At 35.9% G+C, this 25319-nt stretch overlaps 2 protein-coding genes across 5 annotated transcripts; one reads left to right on the top strand and one right to left on the bottom strand.

Moving 5' to 3' along the window:
* Window positions 1–2678: 2678 nt before the first annotated feature.
* On the bottom strand, window positions 2679–3335 carry LOC123914822. Its single transcript, XM_045965993.1, has one exon. It carries the CDS (start codon window positions 3333–3335, stop codon window positions 2679–2681), a length of 657 nt encoding a protein of 218 aa, XP_045821949.1.
* A 1744-nt stretch (window positions 3336–5079) lies between these two features.
* On the top strand, window positions 5080–23771 carry LOC123917738 (peroxisomal ATPase pex6-like). 4 transcript variants are annotated; one of them, XM_045969558.1, is made up of 25 exons: window positions 5080–5389; window positions 6457–7030; window positions 7114–7235; window positions 7377–7471; window positions 7572–7820; window positions 8402–8489; window positions 8644–8695; window positions 11208–11270; window positions 12557–12714; window positions 13242–13312; window positions 13399–13593; window positions 13722–13760; window positions 14409–14516; window positions 15262–15351; window positions 16128–16203; window positions 17371–17467; window positions 17554–17623; window positions 17718–17894; window positions 17989–18111; window positions 20376–20459; window positions 21116–21300; window positions 22280–22418; window positions 22663–22722; window positions 23006–23077; window positions 23222–23771. In XM_045969558.1, exons 2-25 carry the CDS (start codon window positions 6492–6494, stop codon window positions 23339–23341), a joined length of 3072 nt encoding a protein of 1023 aa, XP_045825514.1. In that variant the 5' UTR covers window positions 5080–5389; window positions 6457–6491; the 3' UTR covers window positions 23342–23771. The 4 variants fall into 4 exon arrangements, with proteins under 4 accessions (XP_045825514.1, XP_045825515.1, XP_045825516.1 ...); XM_045969557.1 differs by having other exon boundaries at window positions 5140–5389; window positions 6463–7030; XM_045969559.1 differs by lacking the exon at window positions 11208–11270 and having other exon boundaries at window positions 5132–5389.
* The last annotated feature ends 1548 nt before the right edge of the window (window positions 23772–25319 follow it).

Genomic DNA, 25319 nt, shown 5'->3' with positions numbered 1-25319 from the left:
AAGCTTCTTGCACCCGAAAGGGGCCTTCCCAGTTTGCCGCGAACTTTCCTCCTTTATCCTTTCCCATAGGTCTTTTCAGCACTAGATCGCCCTCTTGAAAACTCCTTTGCTTGACTCTCGTATTATAACGCCTAGCGGCCCTTTGCTTTATGGCGAATTCTCTGAAATGCGCTCTTTCTCTTCTTTCCTCGATCATGTCTAGGTTCTCTTCCAAAGCTCTGTCGTTCTCTTCCTGCGTCGTGGTTTCTCTGCGCGCAACTAGGAGGATTTATTTCCACCGGGATCATCGCGTCTGAACCATAGACCATTGTAAATGGCGCTTCTCCTGTCGAGGATTGGGGAGTGGTGTGATACGACCAGAGGATGGGTGAGATGTGGGCTACCCAAGCTTCGCCTTTGCTATCTAGCCTCCTTTTTAAGGCTCTTAGTATCACCTTATTTGCTGACTCTGCTTGTCCGTTAGCTTGTGGATGCTCCACTGATATAAAGGTGTTTTTGATCCCTTTGCTTCGACAGAACTTTACGACCTTTTCGCTGGCGAACTGTGTACCGTTGTCGGATACGATATACTTGGGCAGTCCAAATCTGCAGATGATTTTCTTCCAATAAAAGATTTTTACTTGTTCCGCCGAGATGCTGGATACCGGTTCTGCTTCAATCCATTTTGTAAAGTAGTCCACGGCGACGATGATCCATCGCGCTTGTTTATAGCCAACCGGAAATGGACCAACGATATCTACACCCCACATGAAAAAGGGCCATGGGGATAATACTGAAGGCGAAACGTAGTGATTGTTCTATCATAACGCCATCTGGTCCTTCCAGTACTATTCCGGCTCCACTTCCTCGCACATTGGAGGCCCCGTCAACTGAGAGTGTCCAAGACGCCGTTTTCTCTGTTGTTGGCGGAGTAGACATTTCCAATACAAAATCCGCTAGTCTTTGTGACTTAATGGCCCCTCTAGGTGAGAAGGTGATGTCAAATTCTGATAATTCAACGGACCACGCTACCATCCTTCCTGCCAAGTCTGGCTTTTGGAGGACGTTCTTGATAGGGTAATCTGTTCTAACAACTACCTGGTGGCTTTGAAAGTACTGCCTTAATTTTCTGGCTGTGACAACTACCGCGAGAGATAACCTCTCTATTCTTTGATACCTTGTTTCTGCTCCCCTTAGGGTTCTACTTACAAAATATATAGGTTTTTCTTCGCCCTCTATTTCCTGAACGAGAGCTGAACTCAAAGCTCTATCCGAAACTGCGAGATATAGGTAAAGGGTGTTACCTGGTAATGGGCGTGTCAAGATGGGTGGTGATGCTAGGAACTCTTTTAGTTGTCTGAAGGCTTCTTCACATTCTGGTGTCCAGGAGAATCTCTCGTTTTTTCTAAGAGATGCGAAGAAGTGGAAACCCTTTTCGCCCGCACATGATAGAAATCTGGATAGTGCCGCTATTCTGCCTGTCAAGGTTTGTACTTCTTTCACGGATGTAGGGCTCCTCATGTCTATGATGGCTTGGCATTTTTCGGGGTTAGCCTCTATTCCTCTGCTGGTGAGCATAAACCCTAAGAATTTCCCGGCTTGTACTCCAAAGGAACACTTTGCTGGGTTTAGTCTCATGTTGTACTTTCTTACTGATCCCATGATGTCCAACAGATCATCATCATGGCGACTTCCCTCGGAAGTTTTTACTACCATGTCGTCGATATATACCTCTAAGTTCTTCCCTATTTGCGTGGCAAAAACCCTGTCCATTAACCTTTGGTATGTTGCTCCCGCATTCTTCAATCCAAAAGGCATGACGTTGTAAAAATAGTTGCAGGTATTCGACATAAAGGCTGTATGGCAGGCGTCGGAGGGGTTCATCTTTATTTGATTGTATCCGGAGTAGGCGTCCATAAAACTCAGCATCTTGCACCCCGAGGCGCCATCAATTAACCTGTCTATGTTGGGCAGAGGATATGGATCTTTGGGACATGCCTTGTTTAAATCTGTGAAGTCCACGCACATTCTCCACTTTCCGTTGGCCTTTTTCACCATGACGACATTTGCCAACCATGAGGGGTATTTTATTTCTTCGATGAATCCGGCCTCCTTTAGCATCTCTACTTCTTCCGCTATAGCGACTCGTCTTTCTTCTCCCACCTTCCTCTTTCTTTGGGAGACTGGTTTTGTGCTGGGTGATATTGAAAGTTTATGTGTTATCACCCCTTCGTCAATCCCTGGCATATCTGAAGGCTTCCATGCGAATAGATCAGCGTTATCCTTCAAGATTTTGATGATTCGTCTCCTCTCCTCGCTGGGCAACGCTGTTCCCAAGCTGGTTGTCTGGTGTGGGTGATTGCCAATTTGAACCTGCTCCAGGTCTTCTATAGGGCTTACCCTTCGATCTTGAAATTCCTCCCTCGGATCTATATCTGCGCTCTCTATGATGTTTATGCCGCCTGGAATTGCGGCTTGTCTTCTTTCGAATTTTCCGCTTGCGCTGGAAGTTCGGTGTCGTATCTTTAAGCTAGACTCGTAGCATTTCTTGGCGAGAATCTGATCGCCCCTTACTGTTCCTACTCCCCCATTCTCGAGGGGGTATTTTATTGCTAGGTATAAAGTGGACATGGCCGCCCCTAATGCGTTAAAGGCGGGTCTTCCTATAATAATATTATAGGAGGTAAAAGGAGTTTTAACTACCAGATATCGCACTTTGATAGTTTTGGCGTTGCTGCCTTCTCCAAACGTGGTAAGAAGGGAGGCGTACCCCTTACGTCCACTTGTTCGCCAGAGAACCCAACCAGGGTTCCGGAGTATGGTTGCAATTGCTCTTCTGCTAATTGCATGGCCTTGAAAGCTTCCCAGTACATAATGTCCGCTGAACTCCCTGAGTCTATCAGTACTCTTTTTAGGTCACAGTTCAAAATTTGGACTTGTATCACTAATGGATCATCGTCATGAGGTGCTACCTCCAACCCATCCTTTGCAGTGAACGCCAAATCTGGTACGTCTAATGGCTGGGGTTGACTTACGAGGTATATTTCCGAGATGGCTCGGCGTACATACCTTTTCCTTGCTGAGCTTGATTCGCCCCCGCCTGAGAATCCTCCTGCTATTGTATTCACGGAGATTCTCCCCTTGGGAGGCTCTCTATTTGGCCCAGGAGGGTCCCGTGGCTCCTGTCGGGGGACTTTTGGCACGACAACCCGCCCTTGGGCGGCGTCGTCAATGAATTTGCGAAGGTGTCCGCTTTTTATCAGCTCTTCGATTAAATCTCTTAAGCGGAAGCATTTTTCTGTGGAGTGACCTCTACACCTGTGATATGCGCACCAGGCGTTATCGTCCAGCCCCATGGGGATGTTACTGGTTCTCCTTGGGGGTAGGCTTGCCAAACCAGTGGCCAGAATTTCGTTTAAGACGTAAACTTTTGAGGCGTTTAATGGCGTGAGGTCTTCATTGGCGGGATGATTCCTGAATTCTCTTCTGGGCGGTTGGCGGTAGGGCTTCCCATGATGCCTCTGCCATGGGTCTCCTTGGTGGCCTCCCGTTTTTGGTCGTGGGTGTTCGGGCGCTCTAGTGGCACGGCCCACGTATTCCTTCTCCTTAACGTCTCTTTGTCTTTTCTCGGCGTTACTTTCTTCGCCCTTTATATAACACTCCGCCCTCTTGTTCACCTCTTGCATTGACGAGGCTGGCTTTTGGGCTAAGGACTCATTGAAATGTCCTGCTCTTAGCCCATTGTGGAAGGCTGCCACGAACATCTCCTGATTTGGATTTGAGACCTTGATGGTGGCTTCGCTAAATCTGGCGAGGAAATTACGCAATGACTCGCCATGGTTTTGGCGGATGGAGAAAAGACTGGTTGATGTGACTTTCACGTGTTTCGATCCAGCGAACTGGTGAATAAATTTTTTATGAAAGTCAGCATAACTCTCAATTGAATTCTTTGGAAGGTTCATGTACCAACGTAGGGCGACATCCTTGAAGGTGCCGGCTAGTAGTTTGCACTTTAGGTGCTCCGGAGCATTGATTATGGCGGTTTGTGTTCCGATTGCCATCAGGTGCTCCCTTGGATCCGTCTTTCCGTCGAAGGTAGGAAGGTGAGGGACCTTGATTGTTTCCAACACTTGGGAATCCCATAAGTGTTGTGCTAAAGGCTGTACGTCCATGACGCCCTCTCCCTCCTCCTCCTCCGAAATCAATTTCGCTTTCTCTTTTTCATTAGTTCTTTCGGCTTCGATGGCCGCAATCTGAGTTTGTAAGCGCCGTATTTCTACGACGGCGGCTTGCAAGGTGTTAACGCTAGAGTTATCGTTGTTTCCATGCTCTCCAGCCATGTGAAGATGTTTGATTTTTCGTCTAGTTGCTGTGATAGGCTGGGATCAAATGATTTTACCGCAGCCCCACGGTGGGCGCCAAAATGTTCTGGTAAAAAACAAGGGGGTTTGTATTATTGATTAAATGGTGTGACTACACTCAGTTCAATCCCAACAACCCTGGGAGTTTTATAAGTCAGACTAAGCTCCTTTTACCAATGAAAGTATGGAGCTATTTATAGAGCCTCTAGTCTTCTTCTCCAAGTAAGGGTTCCTACAAATCCGGTCTTCAGCGCCTTTTCCGGTGATGCAGCGTGAAAGTAGGAATAAAACCTTGGTCTCCAAGCTATGGCGGTTTCAAGGAGTTAGTTTCTTCATTCCCAAGTTAATCGCTGAGGCAGGGAAGGATGAAGATATTTTATTATCGTATGCAAATCTGTCTTATGGGTGTTATCCGTCATCACCTACCTCGCCAAGGCCTTATATCGCCAAATGGACGTTTAGAATTTAATTGTTTTGGGCCTGTTTCCTTTCTCATATTAATTGGGCTAGTTTGATTTTGCCTTTAAGCCCATTGCCCAGTCCAGCTAGTGTCGAACGTCAGGATCAAGATTCGAACCCTGATCATTTCATTTTGTGTGTGTGAATTTTCAATAGCTTTGCCATTTCATCTATCAAAAAAAAAAACTAAAAATGAGCAAGGCACATGAGAAAACTAAGGGTTTGATTTGTTGAAAAAATGGGAGTGCCCTACATACCAAAGCCCACGAATAAATGGGCTAACACTAAGTTGGGCCTAATATACACCTTGTCCAACAAGATCTAAAAAACAACACAAAGCAAAAACCTATTCGACGCACGAGGAGGAGCGAGTGGAACACACCAGTTACCCTTCCAAACACAAAAACAACATAATTTGTTTGCACTCGATTCATTCATTCACAAACGCAGCACAATCACGAAGTGCTTTTCCTAATAAGTGCTTATTATCTCAACCTTAACGCTTCTCTCGCACATTCTTTCGCTCTCTCTCACCATCTTATGGCCTAACCCTGACCTCGTTCTCTTCACAATCAACCCAATCCTAATAGGTCTTCTTCTTATTCTTCTCCCTTTCCAATGCTTTTCTTTCATTGATTTTTCCTATTAATCTATTTTTTTTATTCTTCTATTTATTCATATTAAATATGATTTTTTTTTTCTTAATAGTTTGAGTTGTTTTGTGTTGGAGCTGTAGCATGTGGATTTTGTGTTTTGGTTTGTGAATTGAATTATTAATTGCTGTGTTTTTGTTATTTTTTCATGCATAGTGTTATGATTGCTATAATATTTAATATTGTATTCAGATCGTTTAAAAGGAAATTTGCATAATTGTTTGCACTTGTTGAACTTGTTGAATGTGCAATTTTTCATAAGGTCTTTTTGTATGAACACATGATTCAGGAATTGTTTCCTTTTCTGCTGAATATGCTCTGAATTCAAGATATTTAGCTTTTTTTTTTTTTGTTTTTTGAAGAAGCTAAATTAGCCCACCCAAATTGGCGTCAGAGAGAATCGAACCTCAGACCTCAAGAGGAGCACACTCCCAGGTCTCAAGCCAATACCAATGCACCAACCCAAGTGGGTTGTATATTTAGCTTTTATTTATATATAATAATGTAGTGTTATTGCTTATTTTGATTATGAAATTATCAGGATAGCCTGTTAATTTAGGTATTCCCTATTTGTTGACAATTGGCGCGGAGGATTGGAACTAGGATTTGGATTTTGTTATGTCATTGTTTTGTTAGTATTGTGTGGTAAAAATATAATTTTTAAGGCTTAAAGTGTCGAAACTAGTATTTTTCATTTTTACTAATCTGTCAAATATGGTTTCAGCAATACCTTGATTTGTACGTGAGTTAGAATCTTGTATAAGAATATTTATTTTCAATGAAGTAGTTTAGTTGCATGATTCAATGTTATTTTCAGTAAAACATTATTTATCGATGAAATTGTAATGCAATATTATGTACTGATATGAACACTATTCACTTTTGTTTATGTTCTGTATGAACACAATAACTCTTTGTTCAAATTCTGCTACGCAACAAAGCTACAGCACTGTTATAACTGCTATTTGACTACAAATTATCTAATGGATGTGTTTCTTTTGCAGCGACAGTTAAAGTTGTAGAAAGGAAATAAATTTCAATGTACTGGAGGAGAATACAGTGCAGAGATCGGAGATGGGCTTTGTTGTTGCAGCCATCAAAATACTTCCTTAGGCCAAAGACCACCGCGAAAGAATATTCTTCACACGGTGGTATTATTAGAAGAGATGTTTTAGGTTCAGGTTCATCTAGTCATGTTTCATCTGGACATAGTTTTACTGGTCTGAACAGAAGGCCTAGTTTTTGTCTTAGGAGTACTCAGATACACGCTTTTAGTTCTAAAAGTGATGGAAGTAATGCAAGTGAGAATAAACAAGTACATGTTAATGTCGGAGCTAATTTTGATAAGAATCAGATAGATAAGTCCAGGGAAGATGTTAAATGCAGCAATGCTCATGCACGACTTGGAGAACAGGATCAAGAGGAGTGGCTTAAGAATGAGAAGCTTGCTGTAGAAAGTAAAAGGAAAGAATCACCGTTTCTGACTAGAAAAGACAAGTTTAAAAATGAATTTTTGAGAAGAATTGTTCCGTGGGAGAAAATAAACATTTCATGGGATACATTTCCTTATCACATACCGTAATTACTTAACATTCTTTATTATTTTTCGTTTCTTAATTTTGATGGCTTCTCCTATCTGAAATTTCCATTTCCATTTGTAGTGAGCATACGAAAAATCTTCTGACGGAATGTGCTGCTTCCCATTTGAGACATAATAAGTTATCTTGTTTTGGCTCTCGCCTTGCATCTTCAAGTGGAAGAATATTGCTTCAGAGCATTCCCGGTCTGTAATTTATTCTACAATTTTGGTCCTCTTTTTTATTTTTCTTTACTATGGATGCTATTTCACAAAAATCTATGACTCACAAGTTCATTCTAAATTTTGGCTTGAGTCTTTATGTTTTTGTTACCTTTCTATATTCAGGCACCGAGCTCTATCGCGAGAGAGTAGTTAGAGCGCTTGCACAAGATTTACAAGTTCCATTGTTGGTGCTTGACAGCAGCATCCTTGCTCCTTATGTAAGTTCCGGAAGAAATTTGAAGTCATTCAATGGTTTCTTATTATAATAGTACTGGTGCTAGAAAGCAAAAAAATTATGTCATCTGAATTTTTATGCAGGATCTTGACGATGATCAATCATCAGACTATGAGTCGGATGATTCGGAATCTGGGGAAGAAGGTGCTCTAGAGTCAGAGAATGAGGATGATAATGATGCTAGTAATGAAGAAGAGTGGAGTAGCAGTACTGAAGCGAAGTCAGATGCAAGTGATAATGAAGATGCACTAGCATCTGCTGAAGCAGCCCTTAAGAGAGTTAAGGCCGCTGTTCAGAAACTTGTCCCTTATAATGTTGAAGAACTTGAGAAGGTATATACAGTTATCAGTTTCCAAGTAATGAGATTTTTTTTTTCTTTGGATTTTGTGGCTGTATTAAGATGAAGTATCTGGCAGCCTTGGAAGCTTTTGGTGCATAGAGTTATACTTGAGATATTGGATGTTAAAAAAAGTGGTATTCTGATGCTAGTGTTAATTCATATTTCTTTGCTAGCTGCTTTTAAAATTCACCCAAAGATTAGTTTAATTTCTACACAATGATGATAATTCTGTATTAAGATGAAGTATCTGGCAGCCTTGGAAGCTTTTGGTGCATAGAGTTATACTTGAGATATTGGATGTTAAAAAAAGTGGTATTCTGATGCTAGTGTTAATTCATATTTCTTTGCTAGCTGCTTTTAAAATTCACCCAAAGATTAGTTTAATTTCTACACAATGATGATAATTTTGTGTTATTTTATTATTACTAGAAAAGTTAATAAGTTTTGTTTCTATATGAACATGTTCAATTTATATGACAGTTAGACAAGTCATAAAACATAAAATTCTTTTTATTGAGGATTTTATGATGGATAGTTTGAGATCTCACCTCGTACCTCGGAATCTTTTGGCAGATGGTGACTGGTGGAGATGACAGTTCTGAGTCATCGAGTTCTAATGATGCGAAGTCTTCTGATAAATCAGAAAGTCAGCTAAGAAAAGGTAACATGTTCAGCTTGGTTGAATTTTTGATCTTACATATGAGCTTGCTGTTTATGATTTTCTCCTTTTTCTACCTGCAACCTATTTACTTTCATTTTCCCATTTGTATTAACATTCACATAATTGTCTATTATTACTTTGTTAAAAATTTTAGGTGACCGTGTGAAGTACACTGGGCCTTCTATTGAACTTACAGACGATGATAGGTAATAAAACAATTCTTTCTTATTTCTTCTACCCCTATAATATGAGATGTTTACTTTGTGGCCATCGTCTCCTACAAATTGCATTTTTTATATGTTGAGACATTCATTTGGTTTATTGAAGAAAAATGTCTTATATTTGTTTGATTCTAGTGTGGATAAGCGTGCTTCCCAATTATACTTTTCTGTCACGCGTCAATATGGCTGATATCGATAAATAATTGCGGTAGGCATTTTGTAAGCAAACTGATGGACAATTTGATAATGGTTAGAACTGAGAACAACAAAATTAGTAGAAAATGAATGGAATAATTGCTTCATTTTTCCATTCAAATAAAATTAAAAACCCTGATAGAGTGAAATGATAATAATGCACCGAGGGATGGTAAATATCTTCCTAAGTAGACAAACCAAAATAAAACAAATAGAGAAAGAATCGGAGTAAATGTGTTAATTTTTTGAATATTAAAAGATAGAGTTTATTGCTTCAAAAAAAAAAAAAGATAGAGTTTATTTGAAACAGAACAGAGCATTGGAGAAATCACATATGCATCAATGGATTTCATAAAATATGCAACGATACACCAGTAAATAGACCCCTTATTAATGCACGTACTGTACACTAGAGAACTGCATAAATGACACGTTGGAAGTGTTATAGACCATACTTTCAAAGATTCTCGATGACTTGTTGGGATTTTATTTTGTGGGACTCAACTCCGTAAATGTAATAGATAAAATTCTTAATTCCTTAATGAACACAATAACGGATCTTCTGTTCATTAATAAGACATATTGTCGTACAAATAGTGCCAGTCGCTGTAGGCATGATGCACAAGTGATTATCATATTGTGCTTTGTTTTATGCCTGTTGTTATGGCTGCGGCAATGTATGTGGTTGTAGTGTTGGTAATCATAGAGGGGTTGGTGGTGATTGTTGAAAGTTCCACATTGACTAAACAATAAAGATATGACTTAGTGCTAATAAGGCTTAGGAAATTCTCACCTACCAAGATGGTTTTGTGGTGTTAGATTAGGCTCCAAGTTTAAATTCTGATATGGTATCAGAGGCTATCTTAGATATTTTATTGGGCCAATATCTCTTTTATTCTACCCACATTTGTCCATGCTCTAGATGTCCAGTTCTGTGTGTGAGGGTGTGTGTTGATATCTATGTTATTCCTACCGTATTAGTCCACATTTCAGATGTCTAATATTGGGCTTAAAGGGGTGTGTTGAAAGGCCCACATTGGTTTTGTGGGGTTGAGTTTGTCCCATGCCCAAATGTTCAGAGCGATACTGTTGGATGGTGGTAGATTTGACTTATATGAATCCCAAATCTAAGTTATTATTCTTTTTTAATCCTCTGAAATTGGAATTCTTTAATCCTAAGAGCTCCAAAGAGGAAATTGTGTCTGAATTGTTTTCATATACTGATTTATTTCAATATATAAGATTTTTAGGAGCATATATTACGAGCTCATAATGTGTTTCTACTTTCTATATTATGAGCTCATGATGTGCCATAGTCTTTTCCCCTCTCCTTTTTATTTTGTGGAATTATTATTATTATTAGAGAAGTGCTATGACCATTCTTTCCAACACTCTAACACTCACTTTCTAATTAGTTGAAATCCATGTGGGTCTCTCACTTTGGAAATACCCACATAAAGTGGTGAGACCTATGTGAGTTTCACCCAATTAGAGAGTGAGTATTAGAGTGTGTTCAAAAGAGAGTGTTGCTAGCACTCCTCTTATTTTTTTTTTTTTATTATTAGTATTATTATTATTTGAGAACTTTGTGATGGAACTATATATGCCAGTGGGCATCCCTTCACAAATTGCCTATGGCATTTTCCGCATGCCATGGCTGCCATATGACAACACTGGTATATGTCAATAATTGGCGAATGCTTATGAGTTTTATGAATTTTGTATAATCTTATGATTAGTTTAATGATTCTACGATTTACAATTTTACTCCCCCTTTCTCGATTTTGAGTAAAATTTTGATTTTAATTACCTTCGCACCCGTTATAACAAGCTGAAAGCTTAGTAAGCTTTTGGTTGGGAGGGAGTGTTAGAATCAAATAATCAAATCATAATATTTATTAGTAGGACTAGAATTAGCAAGTCATATCAGTTAGTATTTATTGTATTTATTATAGGAAAATGCCAAACAGTGCCCCAGGGCACTAGTTAAGTGTAGTCTGATTTAGACACAATCACAAATTTAACAAATAATTTTGTAAAGTAATGTAACTCATAATTTATCTGTCCGATACAAAATACAAAATTAACTACATTTCTTAATTCGTGTACGAAGTGCTCAAGTGACATATTTTGGGACGGAGGGAATATTAGACAATATTGAGCAGGCTCTCAGATATTTTGAGCACTGCAGGTGTGGTTCTAGGGAAGCTTCCCTGGCTGTTTCTTGTAAAACCAATGCATCATCCCCATAGGACTTTGAGTTAGCACTCACCTGACATTGGCATATATAATTTTATCACAGGATTTCACTGGGGAAGATACCGACGTCTGATGGTCCAACTAATGCTTATATTATTATGGAAAGGTGGGTTTTTAAGTTTTTTTCCCTGTGTGTAGGAATCAAACTGTCAAATGCCTCTCTCTCTCACCTTTTGGCATTTTCCTAAAAACTAATTTTAGTTAAATATTTAAACTGATTTTGTTTTGTGCTGATCAAAGCCCGACCTGAAAAAGAAAGTAATTCAACCCATCAAGGAATTTAATAATCATATGAGTATGTTGGAAATCAGTGTTTAAATTGTTGTAAATCCGAGTTAGTGATTGGTTGTATTAGGACCAGGCTTTGAGTTTGGTGCAGTTACTCCGTGTATTTTTCATTTATCATATTTAATCCCCTCTGTTCTGTCCATGTTCAGTCTATAGTTTGCCATAGGTTGGACTACAATTAAATCTTAATCTATTTCTCCTCTCCCTATTATCTATTTGTGCACCTTGTGCTACAACACAATTTAACATCTGGCTAGCAGTAGCTGTTCATGTGATTGTGAGTGCAATGTTTACATCAGTGCCGCTAAAGACAATCTGCTTTAGGCTTCTGCTTCTATTTTGGGTGTTATATATATATATATATATATATATATATATATATATATATATAACTGCTTTGAGGAAATCACGGTGTTCCCCTCGGTGAAATGATGGGGATGGAGTCAAAACAACAGTGAAAGAATGGATTATGAATGAGTTTGTATTAATAATTTTTACATTTTCTATTAGCATCTGTGGGATAGTTTGATTATTTATGTTGTATATTTTATCAGGGTAGATGGCATGATAAGTTGATTGCATTTTGAGATGTATCTCTGGCCATACATTTTTGCAAATCTTTATTCTTGTTTTTCGTTGTTATTAAATTTTCATAGGATGGGAACGTCTTGCCGTAAATGTGACGTGACATTGTGTATTTTATATGTTGCTTCTTTGGTCATCTTGTATGTTTTTTCCTCGTGTATTTTCCTTTTCTGGTTATTGATTTTATATCTGATACTAAGGTGTAATACTAAATACTGATTGGTAGTAGGATGTATAAGATTCATTTTTCTTCTATCTTATGCCACATTTAAAATTATGGTGTGAGTTTCCTTTAATATCACTCTTTAAATAATTTTATGTTGATATAAACAACATATTGGATGCAAATGAGACTTGTAGGTTTCAGATATGCTTATAGCTTGCAGGTATTGCTTTTTTGTCAACTAACCAACTGTATATATATATAAATATTGCAGGGATGTATTTTTAGATATGCTTATAGCTTGCAGGTATTACTTTTTTGTCACCTAACCAACTGTATATATATAAATATTGCAGGGATGTATTTTTAAATAATGGTCAGAGAGGAGAGGTATACGAGGTTAATGGAGATCGAGTTGCCGTCATCTTGGATATTAACGAAGAGAAGGCTAATGATAGTGAGGTTGAAAACCTTAACAACGATCGTAAAAAACCATCAGTTTATTGGATAAATGGTACATTCTTCTCATTCAAAATATTGAAGAACTTCAATCTTATTAACTTTTAAAGTCAGCTTCCTTGTATTTTCTATGTTTAGTTAATTATTAGAGAAATATTTTTATGTTTGCAAATTTAATTTTGAACAATTTAACTAATTCGCCGGATAGGTGTCAGCTCTTACTGTGCAATGGAGTTTTTTTTCTTTTTCTTTCCCAACTGTGCTTTTTTTTAGGAAGTATCTTTTAGCCTAATTGAACCGAATGATGTAATATTTCTAGTCAATGCGTAATGTTATCTTATTCTCTGTTAAATAAGTGCAACTATGCGTCGATGATTAAGTTATTAGAAATTTTAAACTTATTATCAGAGGTTGAATTATTAGTTTCTGTCCTAGGATTTAGAGAAAGTTTCTAGAATATTATACTTATAGCTGCAGCTACTCTGATATAAGTATGTGAACTTCACTCCTCCCTTATGGATAGTAGAATATATTAGCTCTCCTGACTATAAGCAAACTTAGAATTTTTTAATATTCAAACAGTTAAGGACATCGAGAATGATCGTGATGCTCAATCACAGGATTGCTATATAGCAATGGAGGCTTTATGTGAGGTATGGTGCTATGGTAATGTTGTATAATTTGTAATCCCATAATAAGATAATCAAAATATTTTTTTAATGATATGTTGCTTTTGCAGGTTTTGAATTCCAAACAACCTCTTATAGTCTATTTTCCAGATAGTTCACAGTGGTTGCATAAATCAGTTCCTAAGTCAAGCCGGAATGAGTTCTTTAACAAGGTTGAGGAGATTTTTGACCGGTTATCTGGTCCAGTAGTATTGATTTGCGGGCAAAGCAAAGTTCAATCAGGATCAAAGGAGAAAGAAAAATTAGTAAGCTTTAATTGTTATTTTTCTTCATGAAGTAATATATTCTAAAGGTCTGACTCAGATGTATTGATTCCATTTGGCAAATAATATCATTTTAACTTTCTTCCTTGATCGTATGCAATGTTTGTCAGACGATGATACTTCCAAACTTCGGACGTGTTACTAAGCTGGTAGTGCTTTCTATCTTTCTACAAATTTATGCATTGCTTTAAATATTCCATAGGGTTTAACGTTTTTGGGTTCAAATTATGCTGCTGTTGAATAACTATCATTCTGAACTATATAGGCTATAGCATGCCAATAAATGTAACTCTATAATTTATGCACGATTGAAATTGATGTCAGCCTTATCCTTCCTCCCATATGTATATTTTTTCTTTTCCTATTAGTAATAGTAATAATATTTGTTTGTTTACATTAAGAAAAATAGATGTCAACAATCAATATTAGCAATGTTTTATAAGATTTGTGCTAATTTTTTCTGAGTGAATTCTATCTAGAGTAACAAAAGATATAGATGATGAATTTGAGAATTTCATTGCTTTGATGTCTTAAATTGCTTTCATGTTCCCATGCGTTTGATGTTCCTTTGTTATACTATTTTTATTTCGAGTTCTGATTATTCTATTTGTGGACTATTATTTCTTCTGCAATTTTTTACCACCTTAGTGCAATGTAATCTGTCCTGTTGTTTATCAACTGTTGAGTTGAATATGGATTAAGTGATCTGTGGTCAATGAAATCATAACTGAATCATTATGGAAATCACCAAATGATTTTTGGTCCTATTATCAAATTCATTTCATATTTTTTTACAGCCTCTTTCTTTGAAGCACATGACTGATGGATTCAAAGAGGGAAAGATATCAGAAGATGATGAAATTAACAAACTCTTCTCGAATGTTTTTAGTGTACATCCACCTAAGGTAATGTTTTGTATTTGTATCCACATAAGGTAATCATGATGAATCAATCACCAAAAGTAATATTTTTGTCAAAACTACTATGAAGTACTAATACTTCGAGGGTTTTGACACATGCCAAACGGCAAACGCCAATATTAAACATTTAAAGTTTAAATATCTCAGTACATTCATCGGTGTTCCGCTTATATACGGCGCCTGTGTTTTGTAGTTTCGTTTTTCCCGGCCTCTGTTCGTCTTGTGCAGAGACCGGTTATTAATAATATTATATTTGCCGTGCAAAAATAAAATAAAATCTCAGTAGACTATCCCTACCACTACTGTACAGACAATAAACATTAAACGCTGTTTGGGCTTATGCCATCTTGTATTCCAAAAAAATAAAATAAAATGCCAATAAACAAGTATCATGAAAGAAATTTGTATTCTGAAACAAGGAACAAAGTGAAAATAATGCAGCACTTTGCAATTATAAGTAAAAATAGTAAATGAAAATTGAAAACAGAAACATTTTCACAAATTAAATCTTCTTGAAATTAACACAGAAGTCATGTATTAGTTTAACTGTTGATTGGATTTGTGTCGCCTTTAAGGTTGTTATATTGAGGATTATTAAGCTTTTGACCTCATGTACAATTTGATAAGAATGACTCTAATAGTTGCTGTTAATTTGCTTTCTGTTCTGCATATTTGATATTTACTTTGTTTATGTCATGATTTCTCTGATATTCTGTATGATACATTATAGGAGGAGAATCTACAGACAGTATTCAAAAAACAACTCGAGGAAGACAGGAAAATTGTGATTTCACGTAGTAATCTGAATGAACTACGAAAGGTAATTCTAAGTTTTCTGAAGCATTTACTGTTACTTTGATATATATATGTGTGTGTGTGTGTGATGGGTTCTAGAATATGAAATGAATGGAATAGTGAATAGAATAAGGGAGAATATTGCAATTGTATTGATTGAAAGAACAATTACAAAGAGAATGTTTATGGAATTGAAATAACAGAAAAGAAAAGATAACAAATCGATAGCGACAGCTACCAATCCCAAAGCGCACAGGCTTCCTAAAATCACTGAGAAGTGACCCCACAAGTATATCAGAAAACTTGGCTACCTACTCTCATTCCTTCAAGTACAATATATAGAAGCTTCCTTTCCTCACTTCACGCACATGCTTTTCACCCATCAAGCAGCCACATCATTCTTCTTTCTCTTCCTTGCATTCACTCTCCACACCTTAGGCTTTGGGCCATAATCAAGGCCCACCTCATCAGCATTATTTATATCAACACCTCCTCCTCTATCAGTGTGTGTGTAGTGTAAAATATCTTTTTCTCTCAATAAAATTGTCATACTATGATATTGTTTCTGGCTTAATATTTTTCTCTCTTCGTTTTTATTCAAATAAATCAAATAAAAGCACTATTTTTCTTAATGCATGAACAACAAATATAATTTAAATAGAGATATCAATAGTAAACTGGCATTTTTATAGAGGCCAAATATATATATGTCAAATGTGTCGCCCTTGGAGTATTTTTTCTACAAATGAATTTTACAGCCTCAATATTAAGCATTTATTGCGCGAGATTTTCATGTTGCAGGTTCTTGAAGAAAATCATCTATCATGCATCGACCTCTTGCATGTGAATACCGATGGCATCATTTTAACAAAACAAAGTAAGTGATTGTCGTTAACTTCAGTACTGTATCACTTGTTACACATTTTAGTTATGATGGATGTAGTGGTTGTTTTACTGAGTCTGAGTCAGACCACTATTACACTAATCTGATATTGAGTGATGATTAAAAAAGTGGCTACAAAAAAGCTTTAATGTTTGATTTTGTGGTTCAAATATATTTGTTAATGGGTTACTTCATTTAAGAAGTATTGGTAATCCAATTGATCGGTTGGTTGATGATGATGAGAAGGACAACAGAAAATGATAATCTTATTTGAAGTTTTTGTTGTTTTATTCTCATATATTACATCTTTTTCTCTTTCAATGTTGATCAACTCCAAACGGTTTCTACCTATGAAGCAGCACTATCTCTGACATAGACACGACACAGACACCACGACACAGCGAAATCACACCAAAGAAGAACCGTGTCTCTTAAAACTAATAGTTAAGTTATATTATTATATTTAAATATAATATTAGCTGACATTTTAAAAAAGTTATATTTTGATTTAAAATTGAGTAGTGTCAAGCTAAGAGTAGGTGTCGGCTCATTCTCTCTTGGCTTGTATGCAAGCCGTGTCCGAGCCACAATTTTTTTAATTGGACACTGATAAGGAGCGGTCAGCACATGTCCAAGGTGTGTCTAAGGAGTGTCAGTGTCGGAGATGTGTCCAATATGATAGTTTAGAGAGGTGTCTGTGTTGTATTCCACTGTACAACTTGGACATTTTCGTTTTTTGATAAAATATCTATTAGAGCAAACGGGAGTACAATGTTAAACACATTTCAGGCCTTACCTCGTCCAATATGGGATTTTTAACACCCCCTCTTCACACCTAGGACTATAATCTAGAGTGTGACCTGAGTGTGAGTGTCCAGTGAATCTTGGATATGCTTTGCTAACACACTAACAATTAACATGTTCCTATAAAAAAAGCTTCTCTAAGGGATACTGTTAAGGAATTAAAAAAAATCAGAAGGTACTTCTGAGAAGTACAAAATTTAGTACATTGGGAACTTATAAAGCTTTATTTTTACTTAATACATCATACTTTTGAATAATTGTCAGGTTTCATATATAGGCATTTGTTAATAATTGCCTTGATTAAACTTCCATGTGTTTGCATTTCATGATTTGTGTGATTTTTTTTCTTTCTTTCAGAAGCTGAAAAAGTAGTAGGCTGGGCAAAAAATCATCACTTATCATCATGCTTGCATCCTTCTATTAAAGGAGAAAAATTGTTCATACCTCGCGAAAGGTATATGGGTAAATCCCATCATTCTATTGTATATGTATTCAGGCAGAATTTAAAGCTCATTTGTTTGTTCTTTCCATTGCGTGAAGTCTTGAAATTGCAATCTCAAGGATGAAAGACATGGAAACTATGTCAAGAAAACCTTCTCAGAACCTCAAGGTATGTGGTTTATTTCACTTTTACTTATATGTGATCCTAAGTACAGTATTTTTTTTTTCTTACGTAGATTTTGATCACACAAATATGGTAACAGAACCTTGCAAAGGATGAGTTCGAGAGCAATTTCATTTCATCGGTTGTAGCTCCTGGTGAAATAGGTGTACAGTTTGATGACATAGGTGCTCTTGAAGATGTTAAGAAGGCACTTCAGGAACTTGTTATTCTTCCAATGAGAAGGCCCGAGCTTTTCTCTCACGGAAACCTGTTGCGGGTAATGGTCCTTGTTTCTTGTACGCATTCTGAGTGTAACCAATTATTTTGTTCTCTTTTGTTGTGTGTGATAAACTTGAAGAAACTTTTGTCAGCCCTGCAAAGGAATATTACTCTTTGGTCCTCCTGGAACCGGGAAAACCCTTCTGGCCAAGGCACTTGCGACAGAAGCTGGTGCAAATTTTATCAGCATAACTGGTTCGACCCTTACGTCAAAGGTAATTTTGATTATAGTACATCTTCCTTTTTCAGTTGATAAGTTTATTGCAACTAAAATTAGGTGTTGGTCTGAGCAGGTATTAGGCTGTGTGCTCATATCCTTAAGTGTATACTGATTTCTTTGTTACACAACACATGATATACTTTCTAAAGAATAATGCTAGCAACACACTCTTTAACAAACACACTCCAACACACTCTCTTTTATTGGTTGAAATTCACATGGGCCCCATAAAAAAATGTGGACCCATATAACTTTTATGGGACCCATATAAATTTTAACCAATAGAAGAGAGTGTGTTAGAGTGTGTTGCTAGCACTCCTCACTTTCTAAATTTAAGTACAAATTTTTTTTTGGCTTTTGGTGGAGTCTATTGGCATCAATTGATCCATATATCCAACTAGTAATATATTTTTTTAGGAAAAACGAAACACAAAGCTTGCTAAGAGTCTCACATTGGATGAGATATGACCTGAACATGAGTTTATAAATGGGTGTCATCCCTCATCTTACAAGCCGTTTTTTAAGAGTTAGTTATGCCCAACTCCAAATTTTATGATATCAAGGCTTATATAAGATCCATTGGGCCACCCGCTAACAGGCCACTTGGGTCATGCTTCAGATGTCTAGTCCTGAGTGTGGGGGGATTGCGTTAATTGTTCCACGCTGGGTCATATTGAAGTGGATGAATTAGTCACAAGAATGGGAGGGTTTGAATTGTGTCGCTTTTTTCTTTGTTTTAAAATTAGAACCTATACTTAAATTATTTCTCAAGTTGAAACTTGGAAAGATCATAATGTTTGTTAACTTCAGAATGTTTTGAAGGGTTAGTCAAGTAAATACTAAATAAATCAAAATGATTATTTTGTGTGATATGAACAAATACCTAAAGTAAAGAGTCAAAGGATAGAAAAACCAACACACAAAAATTATACTGGTTCACCCAATGTAGGCTACTCCAGTCCTCACCCTTGGTGAGATTTTCCACTATGATGCTTGATTGAGAACCTTCTCAACTTCTGCACCTTACAGTTCTGCCACTTGAGACATTTACAACCTGTATTTTCTAAGCCTCAGCAGGATCACAATCTCCTATAAGTCGCAAGAGACACTATAGAAGTTGCATTTCACTCAACCTCACTGTTACATACTAATAAACGAGAGATGCAAATGTTGCGAACCTTCTAACTTCTGATGTTCATACTTACGAGTTTCTAAGTTGAACTTACTGAACTCTGTTGCGAACCTTCTGAACTTCTGATGTGAACCTTCTGAACTTTGATTAAACTCTTATTTGTTCAATGTCTTTCATGATTCTTGGTGATATTATAATTAAAATCATGTCTTAAGTAACCACTCAAGAGCACACATTAGATAACCAAAAGGATCAAAGTCCTTTAGTTCTTTAATCACCAATGTTTATTATCTTTAAAACGTAATTAAGGATTTTGCCTCAACACATATATCGTCTGAAAATGAGTTTATATGTGGGAATCATCTCTCACCTTACAAGCTGGTGTTGCAAGGATTGATTTTAGCCTAACCCAAATTCTAAGGAAGCCAAAGTGACTCAAAATTGTGGCAAAGGAGTCCAATCTCTCTGTATGTTAGCAAGCAATATAAGTTCTTTTCAAACAATAATGTACCCAGGCAAGCATCACTGAAAAGCTAAAAACACAATCCAGTTCAATAACAAATGTAAGGAAAAGAGATATCCTTGAAAGCTTCACATTCCTTTCTAACCAAATACACTAGAGAACTGCATAAACCATAACTTCCTTTTTCTTGCCATTTTTTTAGCATACGAGGAGAAACAACTTGGCTGTAAGGAACCCATAAGATCTTAGATTCCTTACTTTGCAAAAATGTGCTGGGTACTGGTTCTAAAGTACGCCTTGACATTTACATCAGGAGGACTTTGTGAGTTCTCATAGTCTATAACATGTTATTTGTATTAATCCTATTAAGTACCTCGGTCTGATGAAAGATTTGACCATAGAGGGAGTTTTAAACTTCCAAGTGGTTTCGTCAATGTGGAACAACCAATGACTATAAGAATGGGTTGGACAATTGACGAGTAAGAAAAGACTCCAGAGAATGTAAAGACGAGCGTCTAAAAGCAAATGGGTGTACACTTAACTAGTTTTTCTAATTTGAATTTCCTTCTGAGTTTTTTCATTAATTTTGCTGTATGAATTGTTCCAGCAGTTTAAAGTTCCATGTTATATTATGTGACATTAATTTGTTTCTTTGCTGGTACAGTGGTTTGGAGATGCTGAGAAACTAACCAAAGCGCTTTTCTCATTTGCCAGCAAGCTTGCACCTGTCATTATATTTGTTGATGAAGTGAGTATCTGAATGCATAACTTCTCTCATATTTAGTTTTGCTTTTATAAACATGACAGTTTTATGGAAATAGAATATACTTTTTCTGGTACGTTGAATTTTGCAGAGTTTTCAATCTCTTTTCCTGTTGATATTTTTGTTCTTTATGTTGATTTGATAATGCAACAGAAAAAATGCAATGCAAGACTTTCATTAGTTATTTGAAGTGGAACTTGAAAGACCAACCATGTCTATTCTCCTCTGCACATCTATTGGTGCTTTTGAAAATTTGAAGTGATTAATTGAAATAAAAAGAGAAAAAATTGTTGCAACATAATATATAGCACTTCTCTTTAGCAGTATTTGTGACTTGATTGAATCAGGTTTTAGAGAAACGAATCAAATCCAGTACATTGGTTTTCTCATTCAATTGGTTTGTTTCTATAGATTTAAATTCGATGCAATCTAAAAGTCATACTTAGAAAAAATACACCAATAAATGCCAAAAAACAGTCTCCACTTTCCAGGAATGCACCCTCAAAAGTGAAAAAAAAAATCTGAAGTATACTGTCAATCTTCCTTTTGTTAAATAAGTTGTATTGAAGTCCACGCTTCATCGGTTTATCTACTCTATCACGACTTAGAAAGTTGATTTCTCACTAGAATCTATATCGTAGGTTGACAGTTTGCTTGGTGCTAGAGGTGGTGCTTTTGAGCATGAGGCCACTAGAAGAATGAGGAATGAGTTCATGGCAGCGTGGGATGGATTGAGGTCAAAAGAAAATCAGAGAATCCTCATTCTTGGAGCAACAAACCGGCCATTTGACCTTGATGATGCTGTTATTCGTCGTTTACCAAGAAGGTAAATTGTAAGATTCCTCTTAGAAATATTGGTTGAAGGGTTATGACCATTATCTTCTATTTGATTATCACATTTTTGTAAAATAGTAAAACAGTGTCACTTTTGTAATTATCAGTGAAAACAGGAAATTAAAAAAATAATCTCAAAATGATCAAGTGTCTTTAACTCTGCTTTAGAAATTGGGGGTGTTAAGAATCAAACTGTTGAAGTTATAGGATTTAATTCTACTCATAAAACAAAATTATATATAATGTGACTGATATGTTGAATATTATTACAGCAGACAAAACACTTATCCTTACACCCACACACACACTCACACTAGAGTCCTAATTTTTAATAATAAGTTAATAAAGAAGTGAAGCATGATAAATAAGAATATGAGAACTAATCATAAGAAGTTAACTTTTCGATAAATATATTTTCCCTATTTCCTAATACTCTTCCTTAAGCACAAGCTTACAAAGATTTACTCTTACAATTTATAAATTATGGTCCTATTTGGATAAACAACTTAATTTGCCGCTTACAGCATAAGCACTTATTATATATAAGCATTTATTGTAAGCTATTCCATAACAAAAGCTATAAGCTATAAGCTGTTTTCATAAGCTATCATGGAACTTAGGAAATAAGCTTATGAACATGTCTTTAGCTGTTTTTGTAAGTTCTCTTAAAGTCTCACTAGTGGTTATGTCAGCAGAGAAGCTCAAATAAGTCAATTCAAACAGGCCCTATAAGAAATAAAATATCTTTCCTACTGCTGGTACTATAGCGTCTTCTGGTACTTTCTCAGGGTCCAGCATCTTGAAAAATTGTTTATAACTTTTAGTTTAGTGAAGACTTCCATTAAATATATTGATGTAGCATTGAAACTGTAGAACAGTTTACTTAAATGTCAAGTTATGTTTACATTAGGGAAGTAGGTGATAAGTACGAGAAGTACACCTCTGCTGACTGAGCTTGTATTTTTGTATAGGATATATGTTGATTTACCAGATGCTGAAAATCGAAAGAAGATTCTAAGAATATTTCTTGCAAAAGAAAATCTGAATTCTGATTTTCAGTATGACAAACTTGCTAACTTGACCGAAGGCTACTCTGGAAGTGATTTGAAGGTGAATACTGCTATATTTTACGCACCACTATACTGGATCACGTGAGGGATTCTATGTGGGTGTTGGGGGTGGAGAGGTTCGCTGAGAATGCTCCCTTAATTTACCTCCCATCCCTCAGATTCCTCATGTGGTCGAACATAATGTGTAATATTTTCATGCATTTCATATGCTGCAATGCCTAATATTCTTTGCATATCGGTCCCAAGTCATGTATCTCATACTTCCTCGTGGTTACATTTGGCAGAACCTCTGTGTTGCTGCAGCATATCGACCGGTTCAAGAGCTCTTAGAAGAAGAAAAGAAGGTAATTGTTCTTTCTTAATTAGTAGATGTGCAGTAAATACACGAAACCGACTCGGATTTCTTGTAATATCAAATGTAGGTTAGGGTTCTCACTTAATCACGTTGTTTCATATTTTGTTTACCTTAGTCTGTACTTTTAGATTCAAAGTAAAAGAAAAAAAATAATTCTCAAATAACTTAAAACCGACTTCTCCCTATGTTGATTTCACTGCTGCTTATGTTGTTACTTCAATCAAATTTATTTGCCTGCTAACTAACATGGTGCTATCTTTTGGATTACACAGAGAGACGATGGTACTACAACTTCAGTATTAAGGCCTCTTAATTTGGATGATTTTGTACAAGCAAAATCCAAGGTACATAAAAAAAATTAACTTTTTTTGAACAATAATTTTTTTTAACTGTTATGTTTTAATTTGTTATGTTCCTATCTGAAATAAAAATTGCATCCAATTTGTAGTTCTCCAAATGTTTATTGACTGACACGTTAACATGCGTAGGTGGGTCCATCTGTTGCGTATGATGCAACAAGCATGAATGAGCTAAGGAAGTGGAATGAAATGTACGGTGAAGGCGGTAGTAGAACCAAATCACCATTTGGATTCGGGAACCGATCTTGAAGGAAGGACTCTATTTACTAACTTATCACCAATGCTTCTTATATTATTATGAAAGCAATTTACACAAGTAAACATGGCAAAGGAGCTCTATAGATAGATTTTACTTACACTTCTAAAATGTCCTCTGCATGTTCCAGCTTCTGCCAAATTATTCGGTATTCTCCTTTGATGTAGTTTTTGGTAGAGCAATGTGTTACCATAATTTATTCATATGGTTCAAGGATCCGGATTCTCTACTTCAGATGTGTCTACAGCTATCTGTTTTCGCGCAGAAATATCGACCAGTACAAGTAATAATATATTTGTAATGAAATGTAGGCAGCCTCTAATTTTGTTTAGGAATTTACATTATAAGTTAACAATAGGGGTAATTTCCCCAACTATTTTTTTATGTTAGAATTGTTTAATAATTACATATCTTCGTCTTTCATATTTGTTTTTCGTGTATTGGCAGTATTTTTAAATTGAGGGCTCGATAATGAAATGGGCCGGGGTTTAGGAAGAAAAAGGATCCAAACCGAAGCAAATTATACAAATTAGATTGGATTGGTCAACATTTTTGGTTTCACGAGAGGTACAATCTGAATCGAAATAGGTTGAAAATTATTTTTTAGGCCCCCCTATAAAGTTCACAGGCTCCCCGAATTTTTAAAATTGCACTTTTTAAAATTGGAAGTTATCTTCTGTTCGGCAAATTTCGGAAGATATCTTCTGATATGTTCAATTTCATGAAAGATACCTTGCTTTTAGTAAAAAAAAATATTGAAAGTTACCTTGCTCTTCTCCTTCCATTCCACTTGAACAAGTTACCTTGTATCTTTGTTCAACTCACTCAATTTATACATTGTCATTAATTCATAATTGGATTATGAGAATTATAATAAAAATGAACGAATATTTGGGTAGGTACCAATTGAAAAGTATAAAAACAGTAAATTTTGCAAAGCCACTGATCGGAAGGGACCTTCCTAACTGATTGACATAGATATAGAATGAGCTAATAAAGGAATGAACATACTACTTTAGTGCACAATGAATTGGTTATGAATGTGAAAAAATATACTTTGATGATTTTGTATTAGCGGCAAGAGTCATCGATAGAAATCCAACCTAAGTAAAATAGTAGTTTTAAATGTAAAAAATACTATAAGATGTTTATTTTACTACCAATTAACTTTAAACTTTATATAAACTAAATTTTTATTTAACTAAATTTTACGGTTAGTTTTTATCAGAGGATTATTTTAATGATTAAATTATATAAGATTGTAAATATATTTATGTTGTTGTCATTAGATATCTTCCTTTAGCACTTAAAGTTTTAATTTTTCAATTTAAAGTAAAATATATTATTTTATTTTTTTGAAGGAGTAAAATATATTATTTATAAGTCAAAAAATCTACAAACGCCTTTTTACCCTGTTTGGCATGAGTGGAATAGCTAGTTTTTTTTTTAAACCTGTGATTGGAATATGAAACAACTTGAATCTTGATTCAATTGCTTCCGTTCACTATAGGGAACATAAAAGAGCAATTTTCAAATAAACTGGGTTGAGCAATTGGATCACTTTGCTACCGGAAATTAGCTTCCGGTAAAAGATGTATGAGAAAAGTATATTTTTGGTGTTTTCTTTTTTTTGGGTACATTATTTTTGGTGTTCTTTTTAAATAAAAAACTTGAATTGTTTGAAAGTAAACATTTCGTCGAAATGTATATATTTGGATTGGACAACGCAAGTTGTTGATTTGTCTGGTAATATTTGAATAAGAGTTTTTCTTTTCGCATCTTCCGTTACATATTTTTTTTTTTTAAAAGTTTAGCCATCTAAATTGTTATCAGAGAGAATCGAACCTGTACATAAAAATTTTATTACATAAAAAAAAATGATGATTACAACGTGTAAACCGTTAGACAAAAAATTAGTCAAAATAATTTTTATTAGAAAAAAAATTACATTAAAATAAAAAAAAATAAAGA

The sequence above is a fragment of the Trifolium pratense genome, linkage group LG3 (assembly GCF_020283565.1).
Source record: "Trifolium pratense cultivar HEN17-A07 linkage group LG3, ARS_RC_1.1, whole genome shotgun sequence".
Lineage (NCBI taxonomy): Eukaryota > Viridiplantae > Streptophyta > Magnoliopsida > Fabales > Fabaceae > Trifolium > Trifolium pratense.
The sequence above is the reverse complement of the archived record's forward strand: the minus strand, read 5'-3'. Positions and strand labels throughout refer to the sequence as shown.